This window comes from Epinephelus fuscoguttatus, linkage group LG11 (genome assembly GCF_011397635.1).
Source record: "Epinephelus fuscoguttatus linkage group LG11, E.fuscoguttatus.final_Chr_v1".
Classification (NCBI taxonomy): Eukaryota; Metazoa; Chordata; class Actinopteri; order Perciformes; family Serranidae; genus Epinephelus; species Epinephelus fuscoguttatus.
Genome location: NC_064762.1, coordinates 30,949,941 through 30,974,950, shown reverse-complemented (window position 1 = coordinate 30,974,950; position 25,010 = coordinate 30,949,941). Strand labels below are relative to the sequence as shown.

At 39.8% G+C, this 25,010-nt stretch overlaps 1 protein-coding gene across 2 annotated transcripts in view; it reads left to right on the top strand.

Moving 5' to 3' along the window:
* Positions 1-5,141: 5,141 nt before the first annotated feature.
* aig1 (androgen-induced 1 (H. sapiens)) overlaps positions 5,142-25,010 on the top strand; it is a 32,702-nt gene continuing 12,833 nt past the window's right edge. The window contains exons 1-3 of one of the 2 annotated variants that reach the window (XM_049590799.1): positions 5,142-5,459; positions 12,224-12,379; positions 18,227-18,328. In XM_049590799.1, the coding sequence (XP_049446756.1) occupies positions 5,319-5,459; positions 12,224-12,379; positions 18,227-18,328 (399 nt within the window). In that variant the 5' untranslated portion in view covers positions 5,142-5,318. The remainder of the gene's footprint in view (positions 5,460-12,223; positions 12,380-18,226; positions 18,329-25,010) is intronic. The other variant, XM_049590798.1, reaches the window with a different exon arrangement.

Here is a 25,010-nt window from a genome sequence, read left to right as displayed (position 1 = left end):
AGCCTTGCTGACTGGCACACGGTCAAAAAAGACATAATGGCAAAGGTAAATAAATGACTCAGTATTTTAAAGGTGCACTCCACTGATTTGACTGGGCTTTGGGGACTTTAAATAACTTGTCCTTTCTGAGTCCTCCAACTTAATGGAAGTGAAAGACTAAATCACTGCAGCAATCTTCTGGATTAAGATGTTCCGAACTGACTGGAAACAAAACTGGCAAATGCAACGGCCATTCTTTGGACAAACTTTTTACAGACATCAATCAGTGAAAGACAGAAAGAGCAGACAGAGAGGTAGACGCAAGGAGAGGATAGGAGAGGGAATGTTTTCATACGTGTATGTGTCTGTTTCATCCACCAAGTTAGATGTTTTCTAAGCACTCAAAGTCGAAGAAACTGGAGGGAGTAAAACTGTTAAAAAGAGCTCTTCCAAAACACTGATGAGTGTTGGCCTGTTTCAAAATCAAACCCTGAAAAGTGGAGGGTTAGCTAGCTAGCTACTGAAGATATAGCCTACTGAATGTATACACATGCTGCTTTTGCTTTTTAATGATTATAACACTGAATAAAGACCGACCCTGCTGTACAGGAACCAGTGAAGGGAAGCAGGGAAACTTTGCTGATATTCAACCAGCTCTGTGTCATCGCATTGTGTGCAGATGAAGGTTGTTTGACTTCGCCCAGAGATCCCTGCCCATCTGGTGGCAGAAGTCCAGGTGCTGGCAGCAGCATGGGGGTGAAGCCAAACAGCGTTCATCTGCACACACTGCCATGCCACATAGCTGGTTCAATATCAGCAAAGTTTCCCTTTGTATTCATTGTCTTGCGTGGCGATCAGCAGTGATGTGGTGGTTCACTTTTACACTGTGATCTGTAGCCTACAGTTCGGCTTTAGCTTCTAACTATCTTTGTCTTTTTGACCTGTTGTTGCTGCTGAGTCAGTTTGACATCCTGGATATATCCTTCAAACACAGACCGTAGACCCCTCTGTCTGCTACTCTCTGGAATAAATATATGGTAGTATTTCTTCAGGGAGTGCAGTTAGTTACAGTGTGGGCTCCATGCTTACTCCGACAGCTTGTCAGACCCCATCACAAAGGCGCAGGGCTTAGTGAAAGGCAAATATGGCAAATATAAATGTTGCAGTGGGCAGAACTACAGCAGAGAGATAAAGAAAACTTAAAGTTTCAGACAACAAGTTACAGGCCTCACAGTGATGACACAAAGCTGGTTGAAAATCAGGTAAGTGTCCCTTTAAATACATGCAAATAGCACAGGAGTATTGAGACACTATTTGCTTGGCAGCGCAGCTAAGGGTGCTTTTTACCCTTTGCAGGTGCTCAAGGATTACATCTTTCTGTCGTATTTGTGCAGGTTTAGTGGCCACAAAAGCTGCACAGTCCTATTGTGAAATCACCCCCCTGAGTATTACCATCATTTACCAACTTACTATTCAATGTTAAAGGGTAATCATAAATAACACTTCACTATATTTGGAGTTCTAGCAATGCAAGTATTTTCACCTTAAACTATCTTCACTTTTTTGTGTAGTTAGTAGTCAGTGTGGCTTTTCACACAACACAAGTGTGGATTATTGTTTCTGATGACTGCACAAGTGTAAAAAACTGATATGATAAATGGTCTCAATGCTGAAGAACCAGGAACTGCAGTGCTGCAGTGCAGTATGTCTGAAAACAGAAGGCCAAAGTTAACGTGACAGTGCCTGTTGTGTCGTAACTGGAGACTGCCTTCACCAGAAAACCAGTTTTGTTGAGAGCAGTCATTATTGCTTCTTTCAACCATGAAGACGGTCTATCTCTCACCTTAATCCAGTAGTTAAGGTTGTCTAAACCAAACCATAACCAGTTTAGAACAGACAGAAAGGCTCTGACAGACGAACAGCACTTGTTTTGTCATAGCCTGAACAGGCAATTAGAGTTAACCCTGGTGAGGCCACAAGTGTTTGGCCACCTCTGTCACACCAGTCTGACCATACTTCCACCAGATGGTGGACGTACTGCACCATTTCCTTACTGGCTACCCACCATTCATTTAAAAGTGGAGGAAGAAGAAGAGTTTTTTCACAGAGAGCGCTTTCATTCGCTTTAATTGATTTTTACTGGTTACAGCTCACGCTGGGACCAAACAAAAAACACACTGTTTTCAGACCATGGTGTATTGCTACTGAGCATACTGTATAGTTAAGTTTAAGTTTATTTCCTTTATTAATCCCCCTGAGGAGAAATTCAATGTTTTCACTCTTGCTTGTCAATTACACACAGGTCCGAAAGACACACACATGCACAAACAGGACCTATACATGCACAAAGTGGAGAGATGTCAGAGTGAGGGGGTTGCCCTTGGTGAGGCGCCCCAAGCGGTTGGGGGGTTCGGTGCCTTGCTCAAGGGCACCTCGGCAGTGCCCACCTCTCCAGCCACCAGTCCACGCTCCATATTTTGGTCTGGACGGGGACTCGAACAGGCGACCCTCCGGTTCCCATCCCAAGTCCCTATGGACTGAGCTACTGCCGCCCCGGCAGTTATTTAAGTAGAAATATTAAGCCTACCATATAAACCCACAAGCTCTCCATGTTCTTCTAAACAGGGTGTTTCCAGATGTTCACTGTGAGCCTGACATTTGACAGTGTCATGACCCAGTTAGCATGATTTTGTTGATCTGAAGCTCAAACGGCTTGGGAAATAAATTGGTAAAATGATCATAGAAGTTCCTAACTAAACCATGCAATAACATACAGTATATGTCTAAAAAAAACCCCAATTTAACTAAATTTGACTTTTTTTAACCAGATGCTTTATCAAGTTTACCGTACATTTACCATGAAGCAGCCATTAGCAATGAAATTCTTAGATCTCAGGCTCCTTCAAACTCTGCTCTGACAGACATATATAAAAATATGTATAAAGGAAAATCACATCAGTGAAACAACATTTTTAATTAGAATCTAAGACATAAAATAGTGCAGCACCTTAAGGATAGGAATAAAATGCTAACTGGAAAGTCTCACCAGTTATTAGAAATCACTCTGCCATCACTGACCAAAAAGTCTCCACTTTATAAGGATGCTAGGTCTGGAAAACAAACAAAAAAAGTTTTTTTTTTAATGCAATCACATGCAATTTGCAACTTTCACACCAGCATTTGGAAAGACAGTATCATAGATGTGATTAAAACCAATATTGGCTGCAGATCTGGGTGATAATTCTTCAGTCTTCACCACTGTGAATAACCCCTGTCACACTGTCACATTGATTTCACAGTATTATATTGTGATTATGAAAATATCAATTGTAGATGCTTTAAAAAAAAAGATGTTTGTTGTTCATCCATTTTTTTTCGAAAAGGCAAACCCATCTCCTTTCTTTAATACTTTTATTAATTTATTGTAAAATAGTCAGAAGCAATCTATAACAAAACGATATACTTAAACTACATAAGTTATAAACTATAAAAGAAACGATTCAATTAAAGATTAATTTCTTATTTTCTTTAGTATTGTTGCTATATACAGATATGCATTGATGATTTCTGAATAAAGTTGCCCAATGTCAAGTCTCTATTTGATCATGTGATGAGACAATGTGTGTGTGCTCCAGTCACAGGTCTGATTCCTGTGGTGGCCAGTGGGATGAGAGAACGACACATGTAGCACGTTGATATCTTGGCACACATTACATGATGGTTGAGTGCTTCCTTTGTTATGCTAATATTCAAAACAGACATGTAATGTAAGTACACTCTTTTCTAAGTAGCAGTACAGTGTCGCCGTGGCAACAGCATCACTTCTTTCCTCACTCATTGGATAGCTTTTTATAATGCCTATTAGCACCCTCTCTCTTTCTCTCTTTCACTGCTTTATTGTCATAGCACTAGTTTTTCCTGCATCATCCAAATGGAGACATGATGATTTTACACCCATTAGATTCAGAACAATGCAGACAGCAGTACATATTAAGTATGAGCAGAGCTTTCGTATTATTGGTACAAATAAATGGCAAACATTTTAAAAAAAAACGCTGCACCGTCATGTTGGAAAAACCTGGAAACAACAGAAAGAATAAAACAGGTGATCATTTACTGTTAGCCAACACTATTATACAACTTACAGCTACAACAGCACACAGATTTATTTATTTACTCAGTTTTGCCTGCATTTGTATCAGAATGCAATATTTAGTTCATGTTTTTACAACTTTACTGTTAATGTCATGTTCATTCATTGTTCTGTGCAATATTAAAATATTAATATGTACACTTTATGAATGCCTGTATAAATGAGATTGGCTGAGAGATAAAGAGGGACTTAGAACTGACATTTCCACTGTCATGAAATCAAAATGCCATTACAAAATAAAAATGTCCATCATTAAATTAAAGTGAAGTAAAACTGTTCTAAAAATAAGAATTATGAGTTGAGTTTTGATATTTATATATTTCACTATATTTAATCATGATTATTTAATAATTGTTATATATTTACATCATTGAACTAATCTTATTTTATTATTAGCCTATTATCATCATTTTTCTTCTTCTTTTTATTATTTTCATATATTGTTATTATTATTATTATTATTATTATTATTATTTTATTATTCATTATATTATTATTATTATTATTATTATTATTATTATTATTATTATTATTTATGCCAGAGTCTTTTATTTCATTTTCATTGACCCAGTTTTAACTTTGTGTGCATAGCAAAAAAATACCTTTGTTTATTATTAAGAGGAAATTACAGTTGGATTTTAACTACAAATAAATACAAATAGATAAATGTTTATTTCCAATGCAGTATACTGACAGCTAAATTTTAAAATAAAAATAATTATAAAATTGTGTATTGGCAAAGCAGTATGATAACAGCTGAATTTAATATACAAATAAATCTGAATAAATACAAATGTGTTTATTTGCAAAGCAATATAATGGCAGCTGAATAACTAATATAATTTACATGAGGCTATTAAATCCAAGTGTTACATTAAGCATCTTTAAATAAAAATCTGTGATAAATCATATGATCCATTGATTAACAAATGAAATACATGTGCTCAGTGACTGAACTACATTCCAGCGTAGCAGTGTACAGAGCCGCCGTCAGCCCTCCCCTCCCCCTTGCATCATCATCATAACACGGAAGCAGTAGGCAGACAGTGGGGGGCAGGAGAGGCGCAGACACAGGGAGGGAGGTGAAGACAGGCCAAAACAGCATCACAGACAGACACACAGAAAGGTGTTAACAGTCACAGAGAGGTAAGGGTACACAGGTAGACACAGACACAGAGCGAGCATCATGGCGCTGATCCCCTCGCAGGTTCTCCGGGTCGCCATCCTGCTGTCTTACTTCTCCATCCTGTGCCACTACAAAGCGTTAGACATGCCGGCACACCAGACCTACGGAGGCAGCTGGAAGTTCCTGACCTTCATCGACCTGGTGAGATTTCACATTCCCTTTATATTCACCCGGTGAGAGAGCTGCACAAGCTGCAGGGTCGGTGCTTCGTGTTGTGGTCACATCTGAATGAGTGTTCATCATTTCCGCCTCCCTGCTCTCACGGTTCCGGTGTTTAATTCATCGTTAACCGGAAAGGAGTTCATCAAACTGCACCAGTTAGACTCCACTGGGACTGGAGGCGCTTTCAAAGCTCCCAGCGTGGTTAACTGGTGAGCTCGCCGTGTGTGTACATGTGTGTGTAGTGACTGAACCGGAACAGGTGTTGTGGTGCAGAATGACTCCTGTCACATATCCTCCCCTTCCGCGGGAGCGCGCCGCGCGTGCACCATCCATTGTAGAATAATCTGAATCAGCTTCAGTGGCCAAGCATGTGTGCACATAACAAGACATTTCACTCTGTTAAACATTTGACATATATATGTATATATATATATATATATATATATATATATATGTATGTGTATAATCAGTGACATCAAATCACTTATTAAATTTTATCTGTTCAAAAAAGCCTTTTATTAGTTTTAGCACACGTTCATTGAATGTCTTTTTTTTATATAATTCAAATTATTTTTCGTCAGGGTGGTATGTGACAGTTCTTGATGTCAAATGAGATGTTCACTCGTGACTAACAAAAATAATACAAACAGGATACTAAAGATCCGTACAAGAGGGGGGACAGCACCAGCCTTAACCCACCAAAAATAGTAAAAATAATACAATTAAATTTGAATAAATAAACACATTAAAATTGACAGTGAAAATCATATATATAAAAAAGAATGAATACAAAAACAAAACATTGGCAGGGCAAGACAAAACAAAAACCACACTTCCAGGCCCCCAGACCATACAAAATAATTCCAAAAATACCCCCATGATAGGTCCTTGAGCACAGTTAATCATCCCAATCAACATAGATTAATAAGAGGCAGTTTCTATCATGTAGTTGACCCATTCTTTTACTTCCACGGGCTTCATTGACTTCCAGTACTTGAGTATAGTTCTAGCAGCTGTAGTGACTCCAGACTTAATGACTGAGAATTCATCCCTTGACACATTATACACCTGTGATCTGTCCCCCAAAACACAGTCTTGGAGACACTGGCAATGTCTTACCTAGCCATTTACACATGCGTCTAAGAATTTTACTCCAAAAAGGCAGAATAAAGGGACAATAAGCAAATAAGTGGCTAAATGAGACTGAATAGCATCAGGATCAGTATCAGAAATACTTTATTGATGTCCCAACGAGAAACTGTGATTTGTTACAGTTGCTCAGTGGCTCTTAGAGAATCATAAGAAGTAAGAATAAAATTGAAGTATATAAATATAATGTAATAAAATAATAGAAATGAAAATGTGCATTAGAAATGAAAATAAAATGTGCATTATGCTACAGTGTTTAACACAAGTACTTATATGAAGCAGTATATTAGGCTTCATAACCAGTATTATGGATTTGAAGTGAAAGATGAAGTAAGGACTTTACACTGTAATAACCAGTGAAAATTGGAAGAAGACACACAGCTCGTAGTCATCCCAAACAAAGCACGCATACATGAATTCACAAAGAGGCAGCTCTCCTAGAGACTAATTCAGTTAGGCTGTCATTCACAAAAATAGCATGTCAGCTTTAGCAATAACCTCACACAGTGTGTTACCTATGAACTAGCTATAACAAGCTAACCACTTTAGACAAATAGAGAGCAGGATGTTCTTTCTGTTGTGACTAATGTTTCCATTTGAAGAATCAAAGTACATTTTTTGGGTGTTTATTTCAGTAGTAATGTAACAGTATTGGCTGTTGTTCAGCTATGTTTACTGGTGATGCTTTCAAAAGCTCAACATTTAAAAGTGTACAGAGTCTAACAAAACATAATGCATGTACTTCATTCTTTAATAGAAGAACAAGTATGTGGTTTTGGCTTTGGTTCAGAATTGTTTTTCTAGTGAATCAGCAGTAAAGTGTTCAGCAACAATAAAAACAATAATCACAGCAATTACACTTAGTACAGTTGTAATAAGGCTATGTATCTATTGAAATATTAATTGATAATAGGCCTGAAAGGATAATAAACATTCTAGTTTTCTTAGCAGCGATTTAGTGAATGCCAAAATGTTTCCCTCTGAAGTGCATACCTGTTCACGTGTGTGTTTTCTTAATTATTATTTTACCAGGAAGTCCCATCAAGATCAAAAATCGCTGTTACAAGAGAGACCTGGCCAAGACAGCAGCCGCACACAAACACAGCTATTGAAAAAAGAAACAAAAAACAGCTATTTAACACCGTGGCCTCTCAAGAAAAACAACCACATGGCTCCATTATCACATTCTTTATGACTGCCTGAAATTCACTGATGGATATGAACGCTTTTGATACTAGATCTTTTTGCAGATAAGTTCATGCCCAAGGTGCACAGTAGGAAAATGCAGTTCCCCCCAGAGCTGTCAAAACCAGGGGTACATTAAAAAGCAACCATTTGTTTGTTTGTGTGTGTATGTGTGTGTGTGTGTGTGTGTGTGTGTGTGTGCATGTGAGAAACAGCTGTGTCATATTTTCCACATTAGACCTCTCCTCCTGGTTAACTGTGCTGTTAATGATCTGTACACACCAGCAGCCAGGAAACACACACACTACTGCAACATCTGGCTCTTAATCATACTCTGTGTGTGAGTGTGTGTTACTGTATGAACATGTGCAGTATGAAGCCCTGCGAATTAGAGCTATACACTGACACTCAAACACTGACATGATTGCTATGAGATCTGTTTCACAGATGCAGGCAATTACATTGCGATTGATTGTGCGTGTTGCTACAGCTCTGAGCCTCATTGCTAGCTGAGTTCTCATAGAAACCACTTATTTATGTAGCAGGCAAGCTAATTCAGGTATCTGACTTATTTGAGGTTACAAGCAACACACACATCAAGCAGGAAACCAGCTCAGTATTTTTAGACAAAAGGATGATGATACACAATCACACACATCTAACTGGAGGTGAATTGGCATCCGATAGCTTTAAAGCCAAAATGTCTCCCAACGTCCAGCCGTCCCCACACCCAGTGGGTGACACCTGATCCTCCCACTGGTAGATTAGAGGAGAGGAGGGGGAGAGATGAGTGTGTGCATCTTCTCCATGTCACTCTGGAAAAGAGGGTCAGATCCATCGCTGTGAACATACTGATGGGAGTGTTTCATTACACAGAGGAGGAGGAGGAGGAGGTTAAAAGATAAAACTGATCTCTCTCTCACCACAATTCACTTGATGCTCTGCAGCTCCTTCTGAATTTGAGCATTTGAAATTTCGTGATATGAGTGAACTGTTTATGGCAGGGATGCTCAACTTGCTTTGCTCAGACCAGGAGCCTGTGATAAACAAACATTAATAATATCTACAGTATGAGTATATATAATAAATGAACTGCCTGTTTTCAACCTTTCAACATTTGCTGTCTTCACTCATCTTTGCCAAGAGACAAATCCAGCTGCAGCAGTCCTGCACAGGTCAGGTGTATGCGAGAGCATTTCTAGGATTTGAGGATATTCAGGGCTTAGCCTGGATTTCTGTCAGAGGGGTCCAGGGAATCCTCCACTGGCACTTTTCTTTTTTTTTTTTTAAAAAAAGTAATTATTTTTTATGCTTATTTTTTTGCACTTTGGCACCTTAAACCACAGTTGTAATCAGTTTATTTTTATTGTGAATTAGAAAATAGTCCCTGGCCACCTGGCACCCTATCTGGGGCCAGATTTGGCCCACAGGCTGCAAATTGAGTGTCACTGTTAATGGTGTATGTGTTATTATATGCATGTATTGTTTAAATACAGTGCAGAAAGGTTACAGTGCTTCCCTCTGTTGGAGAATTTATTTACAGCAGACACCTCCAGAGAGCTCTAACATCTAACATATAGGCTAGTAGTTGACCGAACAAATGTATTTCCACTCATCTTTCGGAAGATGATGACATCAACTTGTCACAGATTTCTTTATACAGTTATCTGCTCCTCGCACAGTGCTGCCATTGTCTCCCAGTGACTGTATATAGAGATGGACAACAGGTCTGCAACTTCCTCCATTTGTATGAATTTGAAGCCTAAATATCCCACATTTGGCCGCTGCCATCTTGCACTGGTGATGTCATTTGGAACCATTAGTCCACGCTGTAGTGTCCAGTTGTGAAGATTTTGGTTAGAAGCTTTTATTAGTAATTTTTCATGGTAAAAATTCCCTAGCTGCAGTGATGGTGCAGAAACGCCAAGATACGGAAGACCCAGATACACTGACCGAGTTTACAGCTATACACCTGTCCAACCACTTACGAGCAACGCTGTTGATCCAGAGAGCACCGGTTGGCACAGACAGCTGTCAGTCCAGACTCCCTTTGTATAGCATCAAATATCTATTTATAATCAAACTTATCAGAAAAGCAAACAGTTGGACGTTCAACAGAGTGACCTGGACGTTGAGGTTTTAGTTTCGCCCGTATCCCCATTCCATCCACTAACATGGAGGGGGTGGGGTTCATGGACTATACTGCAGCCAGCCACAAGGGGGTGTTTAAGATTGTTTTGGCTTCCCTATTTTGGAGCGGTCATGTTGTCCATCTTTATATACAGTCTGTGGTGTTTACAGTTCATAGCCTACACTGCTACATGTAGCAACATGCTAACGTCAGGGAAACATGTAGGTATGAACCTGAAAATAATCATAAGCATTATAACCAGGGGCGTAGCCATCATTTCAGAAGTGAGGGGGACAGATTGTTCAGAGGTATATTGAGTGATTGATCATCCTCTCGCATTCAGTTGCACCTCTCCTTAGTGGCTAAAGAACCACATAACCACAAACAGCCACAGTACAGCACCAGGGGACCAAGTTCTTTAAAATGATATAATATCAAAATCTAAAGTTTTAGCTGCCAAACTCTTTTTGAGTTTTTGACCCTCGAGCATCTACAGGGTAAGTAGCCAAATAATTAAGTGCCAAATACCTGCCTGGTTTCTCCCTGTCCCTCTTCTGTCTATTGCAATAATATAGATAATAAATGTGCAAAGCAAAATTCATAAATAGAATTAAGAATAGTAGAGGTGACATAGCTGTGGTATTTAACCTCAAAGTCACTTTTATGCTCTAGATATTTTCTCTCAGCCAGTTATAATCTCTCCTCACCTGTGAAGACCCTGAATGATCATCCTTGCTGGCCTCTGGTCCACTGTCTCCTCCTTGACCCTGCTCTTTCTATTGAGGCAATAAAGATTTAAAAAATATGTGCAAAGCAATAGTGAGCACAAGTTCTGCGCAGAAATTAAGGAGGAGTGGGTTTATTCCTAGCATGAAACTAGCTAGCAAGCGATTTAACATAGGTAAAAATAACATTAGTATTCTTGTTAACTAGCTTAACTTGATGTATTAGCATCTATTAATTAGTCATCATTTAGCTAACATTATCTACATGCAACAGCATTACTAAATGTACACGGTTTGTTTGGAAGAAACTGTGCAAGGTTTTTTGCTTCTTGCTGGCTGGTTTGCTGAACATGGTTAACACACAGCAGCACACGTCTCATCTGTGCAGTTGATTCAGATCACAACACGACACCATGAGTATGCGTTTAAAGACGGCTTGGAAAAACATGTTATTACATGTTAAAAACGAACTGAACGGCTGTAAAAAAGTGCAGAGGACAGAGGGCACAGATACAGAAGTATGGGAGACATGTCCCACACGTCCGCTACACCCATGATTATAACATCTCACACTGTTAAAAAAAAACGATGTAATTCTGGCATGTTTTGAAGTCCTTTTCATTTTATTCAAACATGAACAGTGCTTACATCGTGTCCAGACACTTATGGCAGCTGCAGCATGTGCTGCCTTTTAAATGGAACTGGCGAGGCTGCATTTTCAGTATGGGAGGTCAAGTACAGGTAGTGTGCCATTCAAGTGGTTGAAGTTTGAGAATACTGTTGCTAGGTGACGGACAATAAAATGGAAAATTGCTCTGCAAGATGGCAAATGATTTTATGTTGTTGGATTTCACTTTAGTTTCAAGAACTTACTTTCACAAGCTCTGTCATTTAAAAAAGGAATATTACAGTTTGGTAAATTTTAGAAAACTGTTGTAACTTCATGTCAAGTCAGTGTAACAACACTAGTGGAGACAAACAGATTGACTCTCTTTAGCTATTGTTTTTTTAACAATACAAAAGGAGGTGTAATGAGTAGAACATAATGAAAAACGAGTTTGTGTTAAGTTCTGCGATCAGTCAAAGGCTGAGCGGTTATACAAACAGTACAGGTTCATCTACAGTCACTGCCGTGTACGTTGTCAGACATCTGTACAGTTTGTGGTGAATAAACAGAAACCACAAAAACACTCCAGTGGTCATATTTGTGTAACAAACTGGTTCTCCAGCTGGCTGTGTTCGTACATGCTCATCTCAGATTGAAGCCAGTGTCTCCGGCACCTTTTCATGAGGATGTTGACACGACTTTGGGGTAATGTATGAAATTACCGGCTGAAGTGGAGGAAGGTGAGGCAGGTTAAGGAAAGTGGGTGTACCATAAAATGCAATGATTGCTTTGATTGCAGTGCAGCTTTTGCTTTAATGTGTGGCCTCTCTCTCTCATCCCCTCTTTTGCTTCCCCTTTCCTCTCTCCACCTCTTTGAAGTGTTTGTCATGTGAAAACGTGTAAGCTGTTGAAGGGCTTGCTGAACTCTCCCCGTTTCTGTCTGCAGGTGATCCAGGCAGTGTTTTTTGGAGTGTGCGTCCTGATCGATGTGTCCAGTCTGCTGACTAAGGGGGGTGACAGCAGGGAGCAGGAGCGGCAGCTGAGGAAACTGATTGGCCTAAGGGACTGGATGATGGCTGTACTGGCCTTCCCTGTTGGAGCGGTGAGCGGATGGATGCACACACACGCACACACACACACACACAAACACACAATAGCCCGGGGAAGGATCAGCCTGGTTTGCAGGAATCAAAGGCTCAAGTTTATACTGCATCCGCAGTATAATCAGCTCTCTCTCGCATTCCCTGGTTCTCACTACGTCTCTCGCCTCTCTTTGGTCTCTCTGACAGCATGGCCCAGATGTCAGTTCACAAGACTTGTCCTCTCAGATAAACCTCAAAAAACATTTTGTGGATTCAGCATGTGGATGTCCCAAGTGTCAACAGTGTTACATTTACACTTGGCTAGTAAAAATTCCCATAGTAAGTTAGGTCTGGACATCACAGAGGAATCCTTGTCTTCCTCCCTGTGTCAGTGACTTTAACATTAAGACCTTGGTATAACAAGAGAATCAGGACATTTATTTAGATGCTTTGTCCGTCACATGGCTTCAGTTAGCCACAGGCTGTCTCTTAAAAAGCCATCAGGTTTGAGGGTTTGCGTAACAGCAACAATAAACCATTTAACGGCATCTCTGAGTTATATAAAGGATTATTTGTCAGCAAACACACTGCTTGACAAAATGTGGGAGAGAGAACAAGAGCGTTGGGGGGATACGAGGCATTAAGTCTCTCAACAGGAAGATTTGTTGTTGACGCAGATAGAGTGGGCAGGTTGTAATAAGTAAAAGTCTTTGCATAACTATAACAAGGTTATGGCTTGAGGTACAAAACAATGAATAATTAAAGATAATAACAATTGTGAATTGTTAAAAATACCATCAAGTATTGAGATGATTAGTTGACTAATCAAATACACAATCGCAAGTGAGTCTAAGTTAGAGATCAGTTTAGAAAACTTGCCAAAATATCTGTTTAGTAGCTGTTCTAGAGCTTCCAATAACATGGTCTTCATTAGCAGATGGAATTTTCCCAGTTGTCATGTAAGTGTTTCAATTTTTCTTTTTTTTTTTCTGACCACGTAAAGGTCCAGTGTGTTGGATTTACAGTAGGGGCATCTATTGGCAGGAATGGTGTAGTATTAATAACTATGTTTTCTTTAGTTTATAATAATAATCACCTAAAATGAAGAAGTGTTGTTTTCGTTGCTTTAAAATGAGCCGTTCATATCTATATACAGAGCAGGTCCACTTCCACAGAGTCTGTTATGTTGTTCTACATTAGCTCAGAATGGTTAAGTCAAACTGAAGTAGTTCTACCACACACTTGTCACATGGGAGAAGTTTCATCTCTGCAACCTCACTGCAAGATGCCACTAAATCCTACACATTGGACCTTTGAGGACTTTTCATCCATATTGGCTAAAAATTCTTGACCTTGAAAACAGCAGTTGTGAAAACAGTCTCACCACAAGGTCCATTTCATAGCTGTTGTGGAGCTTTTGATCATATCACCTTATCTTCATCAGCACATGGAATTTTAAACCAACTGGTTCAAAAGTCGAGAATGAACTTTGAAACTCCATTTTGAAAAGGTTTCATCAAGGAAAACTGCCAAACAGTACCCTGCGACGGAATCTGCAAGCTCATGTTTTATTCCCAGACTCCAGAGAGACCAGACTGATTTTCATCCCACCTTGCCCACTTCGGGTCAATCACAGCCATTTATCTAATATGGTGCGGGTTTGACAAGACGATTGAGATCTTGCAGACACTTTGTCCATCATGTTTGGCTTGCGCACCCTTGCTCTGGGGATACTACAGTGAGCATAAACCTATTTTGGCAAATAGAGTACTTTATTTGATACCCAAAATGTGAATGGAGTAGCGTGTAGTGTAGCCATACTTTCGAATGTTTTGGCAGCATTTTGGCATGCTGAACTGCCAACTCGGTCAAATACATCATGATCAACTTCACCATACCATCGGATGTTAGCTGCTGCTGCTGTGTTTACTTGTGTTACCTGAGCAAACAATGAACTGACCGTTTCCCTGGAGAAGAGCAGCTCCAGAAATGGCAGCAACAGAAAGTTTGCTGATCTGGGGGAGAGTCAGCGTGGTCTGGGATCAAACCTGTGGTGCAAAAAAGATCAAATGCAGGTATTATCTGACTGGAGATGTTTGGATACTACTTGGTACTGGGCTAAAGGTATGGAGTACCAATATGTAGTCCTGCTTAGTTAAGAGGGATGCCGTGGAGGCATTTTTTGAAAACAACCAAAATGGCTGCACCTGATGTAGAGCTTTATGTTAAAGTACTGTCGTCAGATTCAGATGGCAAAACACCAACACTCATTCATAGACATATTGGTGTTACATTATCACAGCTTGTCTCTGCACGCTGAAGTCTGTTTACGTTGGTCTGCAGCTCAGCGCTATATCACTTTTTTTCCCCTGATTGGTTGTAGGTCTATCTAATTACGTCCAGAGGCATTTTGATCTAATCGAAAATGAAATGAGAGGTCTCAGACTAATTTGCATTTGTGAATTGGTCAGGTGATGCCAGGCTAACCAAACAGCTCCTAATTCAAGCTCTGCAAATGAGGGAGTTTGCTGTTTTTCTGTTTTGTATTAATCTAGATTAAATGTCTTTGGGTTTTTGACTGTCGATGAGACAAAATGAGGAATGTGAAGATGTCCTTGCAGCAAATCAAACAAATAATCAATAATTAGTATATTAATGAATCATACTTGATGCTCAGTGAAAATCCCAGTTAAGTCTTGCTCTGAATAAACAGAACAGAGGAAACAGTGTCGAGTCGTCCTCTGTTGCTTCAGACAGCCAGACGGTGACCTCCGTCTGATCCTCGGGCTGTTCTCACTACGCTGGCAGACTCCACTCACATGGTTCTGCCTCTCTTTTACACACGCACACACACACACACACGCACACACACACACACACACTTATTCAAGACTTCAGTTGGCAAGGAGTCATGAATATGCATACTATACACACAGTTGATAACTAACTGCCCTAAGCAACCAGGGTGCCAGTTAGATAGCTGCCACAGTTGAGGCTGCAACACACACCTACTCTCTCTGACCCGTAGACATACACACCTATAGAAGCAGTCAGCTGGCATGGTGCCATGTGTGTGTGAGTTGGGCACAGAGTTCAGTTTACACACAGTACAATAGACATGATTATCACTACAGCTAATGTCTGGAAACCTAGCCTGACTGATATGGAAAGAGCGTGTGTGAGTGTGTGTGCCCGCATATGTGTGTAGCGTTCAGGTGCCTGCACAGGTGGGTAGGTACATATAGTGCTGTATATACCTGTGCATGCATGTCCATATGGGCATCTCTGTATGTGTAGGGCAGTGTGGAAACTAGAGGAAGTCAGTGTGTATATGTGACACACAGGGACAAAGTGTGTGTGTGTGTGTGTGTGTGTGTGTGTGTGTGTGTGTGTGTGTTTTTCCTGCCTCTACCGGCTTGTTGAAAGCAGAGAACATGCCGGTCAGGCTACAATAGAGGGGATTGGTTCAGATGCCTCGAACTGGAACCCAGATGACAGTCAGGTAATTCCACCCCCGTCCTGCAGAACATGGTCTGGCCCACGTCCAAACAGCCTGCTGAAGATACATTAGACCAAGAGTTTGTTAGCTTATGGTGCATGCAGGATATGTTTGACGGAAGGTGGCCATCTAGTTGTTGTTAACATGCTTCTCTAACCACTGAACCACAACCATAGTGTAAAAGGGATGAGAACATAGTGTCATTTTCTGTCCTAAATAAAACAGCAGCAAACAGCAGAAAATGTTCTAATTCTTAAAACTCTACTGAAGCAGCACGTGCAGCTCATTGTGTTCTTACAAAACTAGAATTACCACCTTGTGGCTGTATGCCTCCACGAACCAGTTAAGTTGCAGTTACAGTTTAGATCCATGTCTGTCCAGACTCACATGTAGCTATGACAGTAGACACTGCTTCGAAGATGGATGTTACTGCAAGAAGGCTACATATTCTAAAACATGAATGAGTCTCGCACATCTTCAACCCGTCAGCACAGAAGACATGTACAGTCAGCATAGTGTCAAGATGGGCACCCAAGATTAATGTCACCAATTCAGTATCTGACCAAATGTCTCCCCTTCTGTTCCTGAAATATGATGTTGAGTAATGGCCAGAAAGGTGTTTTTGCAGAACATTATGATGTCACAGTGAAGCTGACCTTTGACCTTTTGGATATAAAGTATCAGCACTTCATCATTTCATTTTAAAAATGTGCTAAAAAGTCATAATATAGTATGTCAGGAAAAGTGACAAAAAAAGTCATAGTGTAGCGTATCGTAAAAATGTGCTAAAGAAAGCTGTAGTATCGTAAACACGTGTTAAAGAAAGTAGTAGTATAGTTTATCGTAAAGATGTGCAGGCAAAAAAGTAGTCGTATAGTTTTTTGTAAAAATGTGCATAAAAAAGTCTTGAACAGTATGTCAGGAAAAAGTAACAGAAAAAGTCATTGTATAGCGTATCGTAAAAATGTGCTAAAAAATTAGTGGTATAGTTTATCGTAAAAATGTGCTAAAAAAAAGTCTTGTACGGTATATCAGGAAAAAGTGACAGGAAAAGTCAGAGTGAAGCATGTCGTAAAATTGTGCTATAAAAGTTACAGTATAGCATGTCGCAAAATTGTGGTAAAAAAGTCACAGTATAGCATGTCGTTAAATTGTGCTAAAAAGTCACAGTAAAGCATTTCGTTAAATTGTGCTAAAAAGTCACAGTATAGCATGTCGTTAAATTGTGCTAAAAAGTCACAGTATAGCATGTCGTTACATTGTGCTAAAAAGTCACAATATAGCATGTTGTAAAATTGTGCTAAAAAAAAGTCATAGTATAGTATGTCATGCCTTGTGCCACGGCTGTCGCCAGCACAGAGGCATGAAGAGCTTTTCATTAAGATCACCAATGTCCTAGCAACACTTGACTGCATTTTCAAAAGGGAAAAAGTAGATAACTGCACTCCCACAGAAATGTCTACAACAACTTATACCTCCCAGAAGACTTTTAAAGGACTTTAAAGACTGATGTCTGACACACACTCACATCGAAAGACAATTTGAGTCTTTTGTCATACACTACAAGATTTTGTAAAGATTTGGGGTCTTGCAGGGTCGCTATTTACAAGACTAAAACTAGATTCCTTTTGAGGTCATTTCCTGCTACGGGTTGGAAAATATTAAGCCAAACTCCCAGCATCCATTGATTAGCTGTGCCATTTTACTGGGAGGATACCATGGAAATGAGAGGTGAATTTCTCATTAATATAAGTGCTGGTTGGTGGATCAGATACATGCTGAATTAAACACTGACTTTTGTTCACTCCACAACTCTCCTTTCACTCACTAAAAAAAAAACAAACTCGTTCACATTCTTGGCTCCTTCTAGTTTGATGGTTTGCTGCTTCTTGTTTGGTGCTGGAGTGTGCGCAGCTACTCTTCACTATTTGCACGAGGCAAGACTACAAACTCACAAATTTTATTTTTTATTATTTTATTAAACATGTGTAATCTTGTTGGAATGGCAAGTAGAGAAAAGTTCTGAGTTTTATGACCACTTTACACCAAATGTTTGAAATCACGGGAGCACGCACCAAGTGAGGGAAAACTCTCATGATTTTATTCCGACTTTGGAAATTTTTCTGCAACCATGAAATTAATTGGAAAGTTGTCTGGTGTAAAGACAAAAACACCCCCCTCATACAGTGTAATAACTGTGAGGAGAGGATATGAGGATTCTTATCACTGACCTTACAGCACAATTGAAAGCTGGTAACCAGCAGCAGGTCAATAATACACACTTATCATCAGTGTTTCTGTACAGCATGCTGTATGAGGACTGCAGTGCACTGCTTGCTAACCTTGTGTTCTTCTTCTTCCTCTCTAGTTTGTGGTGTTCACTTTCTGGACTCTCTACCTGTACGACAGAGACCTGGTCTACCCCAGACTACTGGACAACTTCATCCCTCAGTGGCTTAACCACGGCATGGTGAGTCTTATCGTCTGTGCTGATGTTGACATTGTCATTATTAACTTTGATTTAACCAGGAAAGTACCTCACTGAGATTACAATGATGTTACAAATGTAAGAACGTATCATGACAAAAATTAAAACATATCTGCAATAAATATATTAAACCCGAGGATTAATATAAAGCAGTAAAAGACCCCATAGCAGACACAGTGGAGGGACTCTATCAGAGTTCACTTATGCAAAACCTTACTTGCTTCACACCCGCAAAGCTCAGCACTAAAACTGAATCATCACAAGCAATTATTTCTAAATGAACTCCAGATGGACTTTGGATTAATGCATGAACACCATAGACTGTAAAAATAATAAACATAGCTACTGTGACGTTATCCATTGTTTTGTGGACTGCTGTTTTGAAGCTTTGAGTTTGACATTTTGGCTGCTACCATCTTGGCTTTTTTCTTGGAGCCTGAAGTGATCATATTAGGACAAGAAGGTGGAGCTATGGAGGAGCGGGGGTTGGATTTGACTCATAGACTGTAGAGATGCCTCGCAGCTTTTCTCATGTAACTTTAAGCCTTGATAAAATGTAAATAGGTGAGTTATATAATAATTCATCCGCCATATAATTGTCATGAATGTTGAAATTAACTGTAGAGACCAAAACTGTTTTTCCCAGGCTTTAAACATGTTTATTTCCACCTTAAAATTGGGCATTTTAACATGGGTGTCTATGGGGATTGACTCACTTTTGGAACCAGCCTCAGGTGGCCATTAGAGGAACTGCAGCTTTCGGAACTTGGATGTTGGCTTCACTTTTCAGTCCTCCACAGGTTGCCGCTTGGTGAATTACTCCCAAGTTGGGATATGGAGTGTCTCTACTATTTGAGTGGATGTTTAATAATATACTTAAACAAATACTGTACAGTAGTTAGAATTAAAAAAAAAAAAACAGTGTTTGCCCTCTAGGTTGACTGCTTTGACCTAGTGGGGGCTGTGCTAACACAACCACCACACCAAAGTCTGTTCCAAAAATTGAACGCTTTTATATTCATCGTTAGGCTGCTTTTCTAAATATTTATCAGTTAGTTTTTGAACTCCAGAAATCGCAGTCTTCACATCAGCATAAATTAGATCAGCCACACAGCACATATTCAAAAAGAGATTATATCCCCTTTAAGGCTGGTTCACCTGCTAACCAAAGCACGGAGAATTATGAGGGCTAAACAGCATCACTGATCTGTTTTAATAATGGTTCTGGAATAGTCTCTGGCCTAGCTGCGCTAAAAACACAAAACCACAGAATCCGTCAGCATGTTTGAACCTGTTTGTTACAACATAATCTTCACTTCACCTGTTCAACTGACTTTAGCACATCAGATAAGAGACACCTCACTTTCCTGCTGTTATTACAGACGTGAACTAAACATATACATGGCATTGAAAATATAAAGTTTTGGCCTGGCAGGGGTCCTGATTGCCTGGCAGCCCAACAGCCATGTTCAATTATAACACTGAAGAAAACACTGGTATAAGTAGGACTGCTAAAATTAATTTAAGACTGCAACTGTTTTTTTTAGGGCTGCCTGCATGTAATTTATTTTCACCCATGCTGATGAAATTTATCTACATAAACCCGCAGTGGTTAAAGGGTTGGATCACGGGGTCAAGTGCAGGACTCCTATCTCCCCCTCTGGTCTGGGTTTGCCTTAGGGCCCCCAGAAGGACATGGAGAAGAAGCCCATCTAAGAGAGCTTACTCGGCCTGTTGCAATAAAATGATTGATTGACTGATGGTTGCTTTTACAACTCCACATGGCCTGACATGTAAAATAAGTCCTACTTGGATCATTACTCATATCAGTGGATCATAACCTCCATAAAGTACTTGATAAGTCTTATCAGTGGTCAAAGCTGGTGCTGGTGAACCTCTGAATTTGAATAGAGTCAGCGGCGGATCGCTGGCTTTGATTTGCCATCAAGAGGAAGTGGGTTTAATCTAATGTTTAGACAGCGACTGACACGCTGCGCTGCGTGTCGACCGACTGATAACACTGTCGGCTGTGTGTGTTTAAATCAGCCTCTGAGATAATCAGAAAATGTTCCAGGACTTTGGCTGTAATATGCAAAACCTCCTCATGAAGCTTCCTCCTGCCAGAACACAGAGCACCGAGTGGTGGAGTGTGTGTGTGTGTTTAAAAAATGATCATTCCCGCAACACTACTTTAATTGAAGGAGACAAAGGCAGTGTGTGTCTGTTTGACTCTTCTCATACTCCAGAAGATGATGTAATGGCTGAGTGGTTGCTATGGTGGCGTTGCCAAGGACCAAAACAACCAGAACACCATCAACGGCCTTGTGTGTGTGTGTGTGTGTGTGTGTGTAAGAGTGAGAATGAGAGAGACAGAAAACGTGAGGAAGTTTGTGCATGTGTGAATGCCTTTGTGAAACAACAACTGTGTGTGTGTGTGTGTGTGTGTGTGCGTGCGTGTGAGTGTGCACGTGTGCACGCGCGTGTGTGTGTGTATGTGGGATGGGAGAGTCATAGTGCGTGCGCGAGTCCAGTCTGGTTGTAAATATTTTTCGCTATTCCATGGTATCACTGTTGTTTGTCTATACTGGCTGCCACGGCAACAATGTCGCCATTCCCATTGGAGGAGGGAGGGGTCGAATGATGTAGAGTGAAGAGAGAAAGACTGCATTATCTAAATGAATCTGTTTAACAGTCAAGCCAGTACAATAATTAGAGGTGAACGAGTGGTTTTACAAAGATCTGTTACTAATATTCTCTATAATACAGATAATTATGCTTATGAATTCATTACATCAGTAATTTAATAATATTGTCCTGTATGCACGAAACAGTGTTATCACCAGTGAAAAAGAAAGAAGTGATATAGACAACACCGTAATCAATTTAGTAAACATAAACCATAAACATATACATTTAGACACCCCATTGACTGTGTCAGCCCCTGGCAGTGATGCTTCAACAGAGACGCCATGTTGGAGAGTGCAAGATTTGCCTGTAAACGAATGCAAGCAAACAGGGGAGCTGATTTTTGATAAAAAGCACTATAATGTTTATATTTCTCAAGTGATTGCAATGAGTCATTTTTATTTTCAAGGGTTTATGATCTACATGTAGTGTCTCCAGTTAATTATAATCTCAATATATCCACCTTATTCCTGAGGGTACTACTGTGGAAATGATTATGGGCACAACTTCCTGTGAGATAGCGGAAGTAGCAGTAAGTTAGTTAGTCCCTTAGACTGTCTGTGGTTACTCCCAGTGGCTACTCTTGGTGGCTAACCACCAACACTGGTTCTTTTCCAAAGTAATTTGCCTTCAGTTTAGCAAATACTGATTTATTTTTTTAGCAAACATTTCACTAATGTTAATGTAGCGTTTTCTAAAATGTCTTTGCGGAGCTCTGTTGCACTGTCCATGTCTGTAACGGCTAACAACCAGTCCAAGCTAATTTTTTGTCCTTAGCAACTGTTTGTTGAACATGTGACCAGAACACAAAGGGATTGTTTCTGTTGCCAAAGGTACCATTGATATGAGAAATAAGTTTAACGAGACATAGCGAATATAGTTTTAAATCATAATTTGCAGAGGAGAATGACACCTAGACTGACAGGTCCGTCACTCAACGTCAGTACATGATATCCCTGTCTTTCCCCGTCTGACTTCATTCTCAACCTACATCAGGAAATTGCTCGTCATAAAATAAACTCAGCAACATACCTTGAAATATGTATTTAGTCATTAGGGCTGAGAATATGTTACTGATTTACCGTACTTCCTTTATATCATAGAAAAAAATGAATGCCAAAAGTTATTTATTTTACTACTACTTTATATTACTATTACTGCAGCTTCATGTTTCGCGCAGAACAGTTTTAATAAATCATAAGTTGAGATAAGGTGTAAACTGCGACGTTAACGCAGATGAGCGCAGGATTAGCAGGGAAACATCACATTTATTCACTTTACATGGAGCTACAGTTAATACTGAATTATGTCAAATGTTTGCCGAATGTGTAAGTATCTCTTAATAAGTCATCATAAATCATAAATCATCTTTAGAAGGAGCAGATGTTCACTGTAAGCCACCTCGGGTCATGTTAAAGTTAACAATATTATAATGGAGCAATGCAAGCTAACTGCTAGCATGCTTGGTTGAAAAGGAAAAAAAAACAATGCTTTGAGACAGCTGTCAGAGATGGCAGAGGTATGATCACATAATCCCGTCTGAGCTATAACAGGTGGTGTGTTCCACGTTTTATTTCCCAATTGCTCTTGGAAAGAAGAATAGAGTACTGTCAACAAACTGTTAAAAATCGCCAGTTTTGGTTCAACACCACAAGTTGCACACATAATTCACGCAAGGTCCCTTGTCACAAGGAATTGTAAAAACTCATCTCTGTCAAAAATGGATTTGTCTTATTTTCCATGGTTAAATACTTAATAATAATGATAATAATAATAAGCAGATAGAGTTAGTTAGCTTGTTAAAAGTTGTCTACTTCCACATTTAATTATATTAGGCTATATAGGGAAGTATTAACCAATGAAAATAGGCCAAATCTACACTTGACAAACCTGAGCTTTTACAATACCTAATGATAAGAAATTATTTTACACCATGAAAATAATTCAGTTTATGTAAGCCTAATACACATGACTCTACTGAGCACCCAGCAGTGACTACAGCCTAAATATCAGAGCCTATATTCACAAAGATTCTCAGAGTCCTCTCAGAGAGCTCCTAACTTAGCCTAAAAATTCCTAGCAAGGAAGCTTAAGAGTGATTCAGGAAGTTTCTGAGAGCAACTCTGAGCAAGGAGGGGACAGAAACTTTTATCTTAGTCAGGAGGTATGGTTGACCCCGTTGCTAGGTATGACGCAGTCTTCTAAAAGCTGTGATTGGTTGTTACAAAAAGGAAAAAAAAGAAAAAAATGTGCTCCTAGTAATGAATGGACAGTGAAATCAACCGATCATAGAACTTAGACTGTATTAAGAAATGTGTTATTGTGAAAATAATTTTACGTCATGATGATGAAACTCAGCAAAATTAAATTAATTGTTACACAGCTTCAGAATTTTTGAATGTACTTCATTCACATGCCGATTATGATATTGATTTGCTTATTGTTATGTTTACTCGCCATGCTGGTAATTTTACTACTTGAAGGAGCTATATGTAAGAAATCTAAAGCAAATAGTCATAAAATCCTCCTAATATGTCACAGAGACTAAGGAATAATGTTCATATAACATACTGACCGACAACAATAGTACAGCCAGAATATTCGCATTTAAAAAAAAAAATTTATGGTCCGCAAATCATGTTTATGTTTTGAATTTGTGTTTTGGCCTGTTGCGCCACCCACCGCCGTCTACCAGTCACGCAGTCAGTAGAGTCTCAGCATCAGTTACAGTTATGACTGAGCTAGAAGCATGGCAAGCAGCATTAGCAGTGTCCCAGCACATAGCATTAGCAGCCAGCTCCTCATGAGCTGTATCCCGGCAGCAGCGTTAGCAGCAGAGAAGCCGGACTTGCTCGAACAGTCCGCTGGAAAACCGAAGATCAAGGACACGGCGACGCAGCCCTGCCACGGCAGCCGCCCGTGGGCAAACAAATCCGTCTCCAGCGTGCCACTGTCCAGCAACCTCGAATCTGTAGGGGAGGGGGGGCGGACACAACTCGCGGCAGTTTTGGCCACATTCTTACATACGGCGCCTTTAATCTATTTGATATTAATGGTGGACACAGACTCAGCTGTCAGCAATTACTGTGATTGCGCCTTGTAAAAGCGGTTTGATTTGGCAGAATGACCAAAACAACGAACGAAATGGAGAAAAAAAGAACGAGAAAGCCGAACTGGACAGAAGAGCAGTGCCTGCTGTTGGCACAGCTCATGGAGGAGAACAAAGGATTTTTAAGAGGGAAATTTGGTCCCGGGATTACGGCACAAGGGAAGAGGTAGACTTGGGAGCGCATTGCCTGACAAATCAATGCATCGTTCCCTCTCCTTTTACGCACAAGTGATGAGTGTGAGAAGCGCTGGTACGTGCTGCAATCCAAAGCGGGCGTTATTGCGTTACCACGCTGGGTGGGAAAAGTAAGCTCATCCCTGATGAGGTCGACCACAAACTTTCTCCCTGCACGATCAAGCCGGTAGCGTCTTATTAAATCACTGTCGTTCAATATACGGAGAATATCTCTCCTTCCTCTCTGTTTTTCCGCCATCTTCTCTGTTTAAGACACTCTTTTAGGCTTCTTAAAAGTCCTCCTCCCTCCTCTTAACAGTTTTTCACCTTAGGAGCTCTCTTAAGGCCTAAGATGCTTTGTGAATAACTTTTATCTTACCAAGGGAAAATTCTAAGAAAAATCTTAGAATTCGAGGAATTCTAAGATTTTTCTTAGAATGACGTCATTAAGAGCTACTTTTAGTCTTAGGATTCTTTGTGAATGTGGGCCCTGGATTCTGTTTAACTACACACAAAACTTTTTTTCACCACTGAAGATAATAAACCCTTAAAAATAAAAACAACTCATTGCAATCAGTTGAGAAATAGAAACGCTGATTTTGACCCCATCACTTTTTCCAAAGCATAATTTGTTTAAAACATTATTCTGTGAAATAGCTTTCACCAAAAATTGTTAACTAACAAATGAAAACGCTT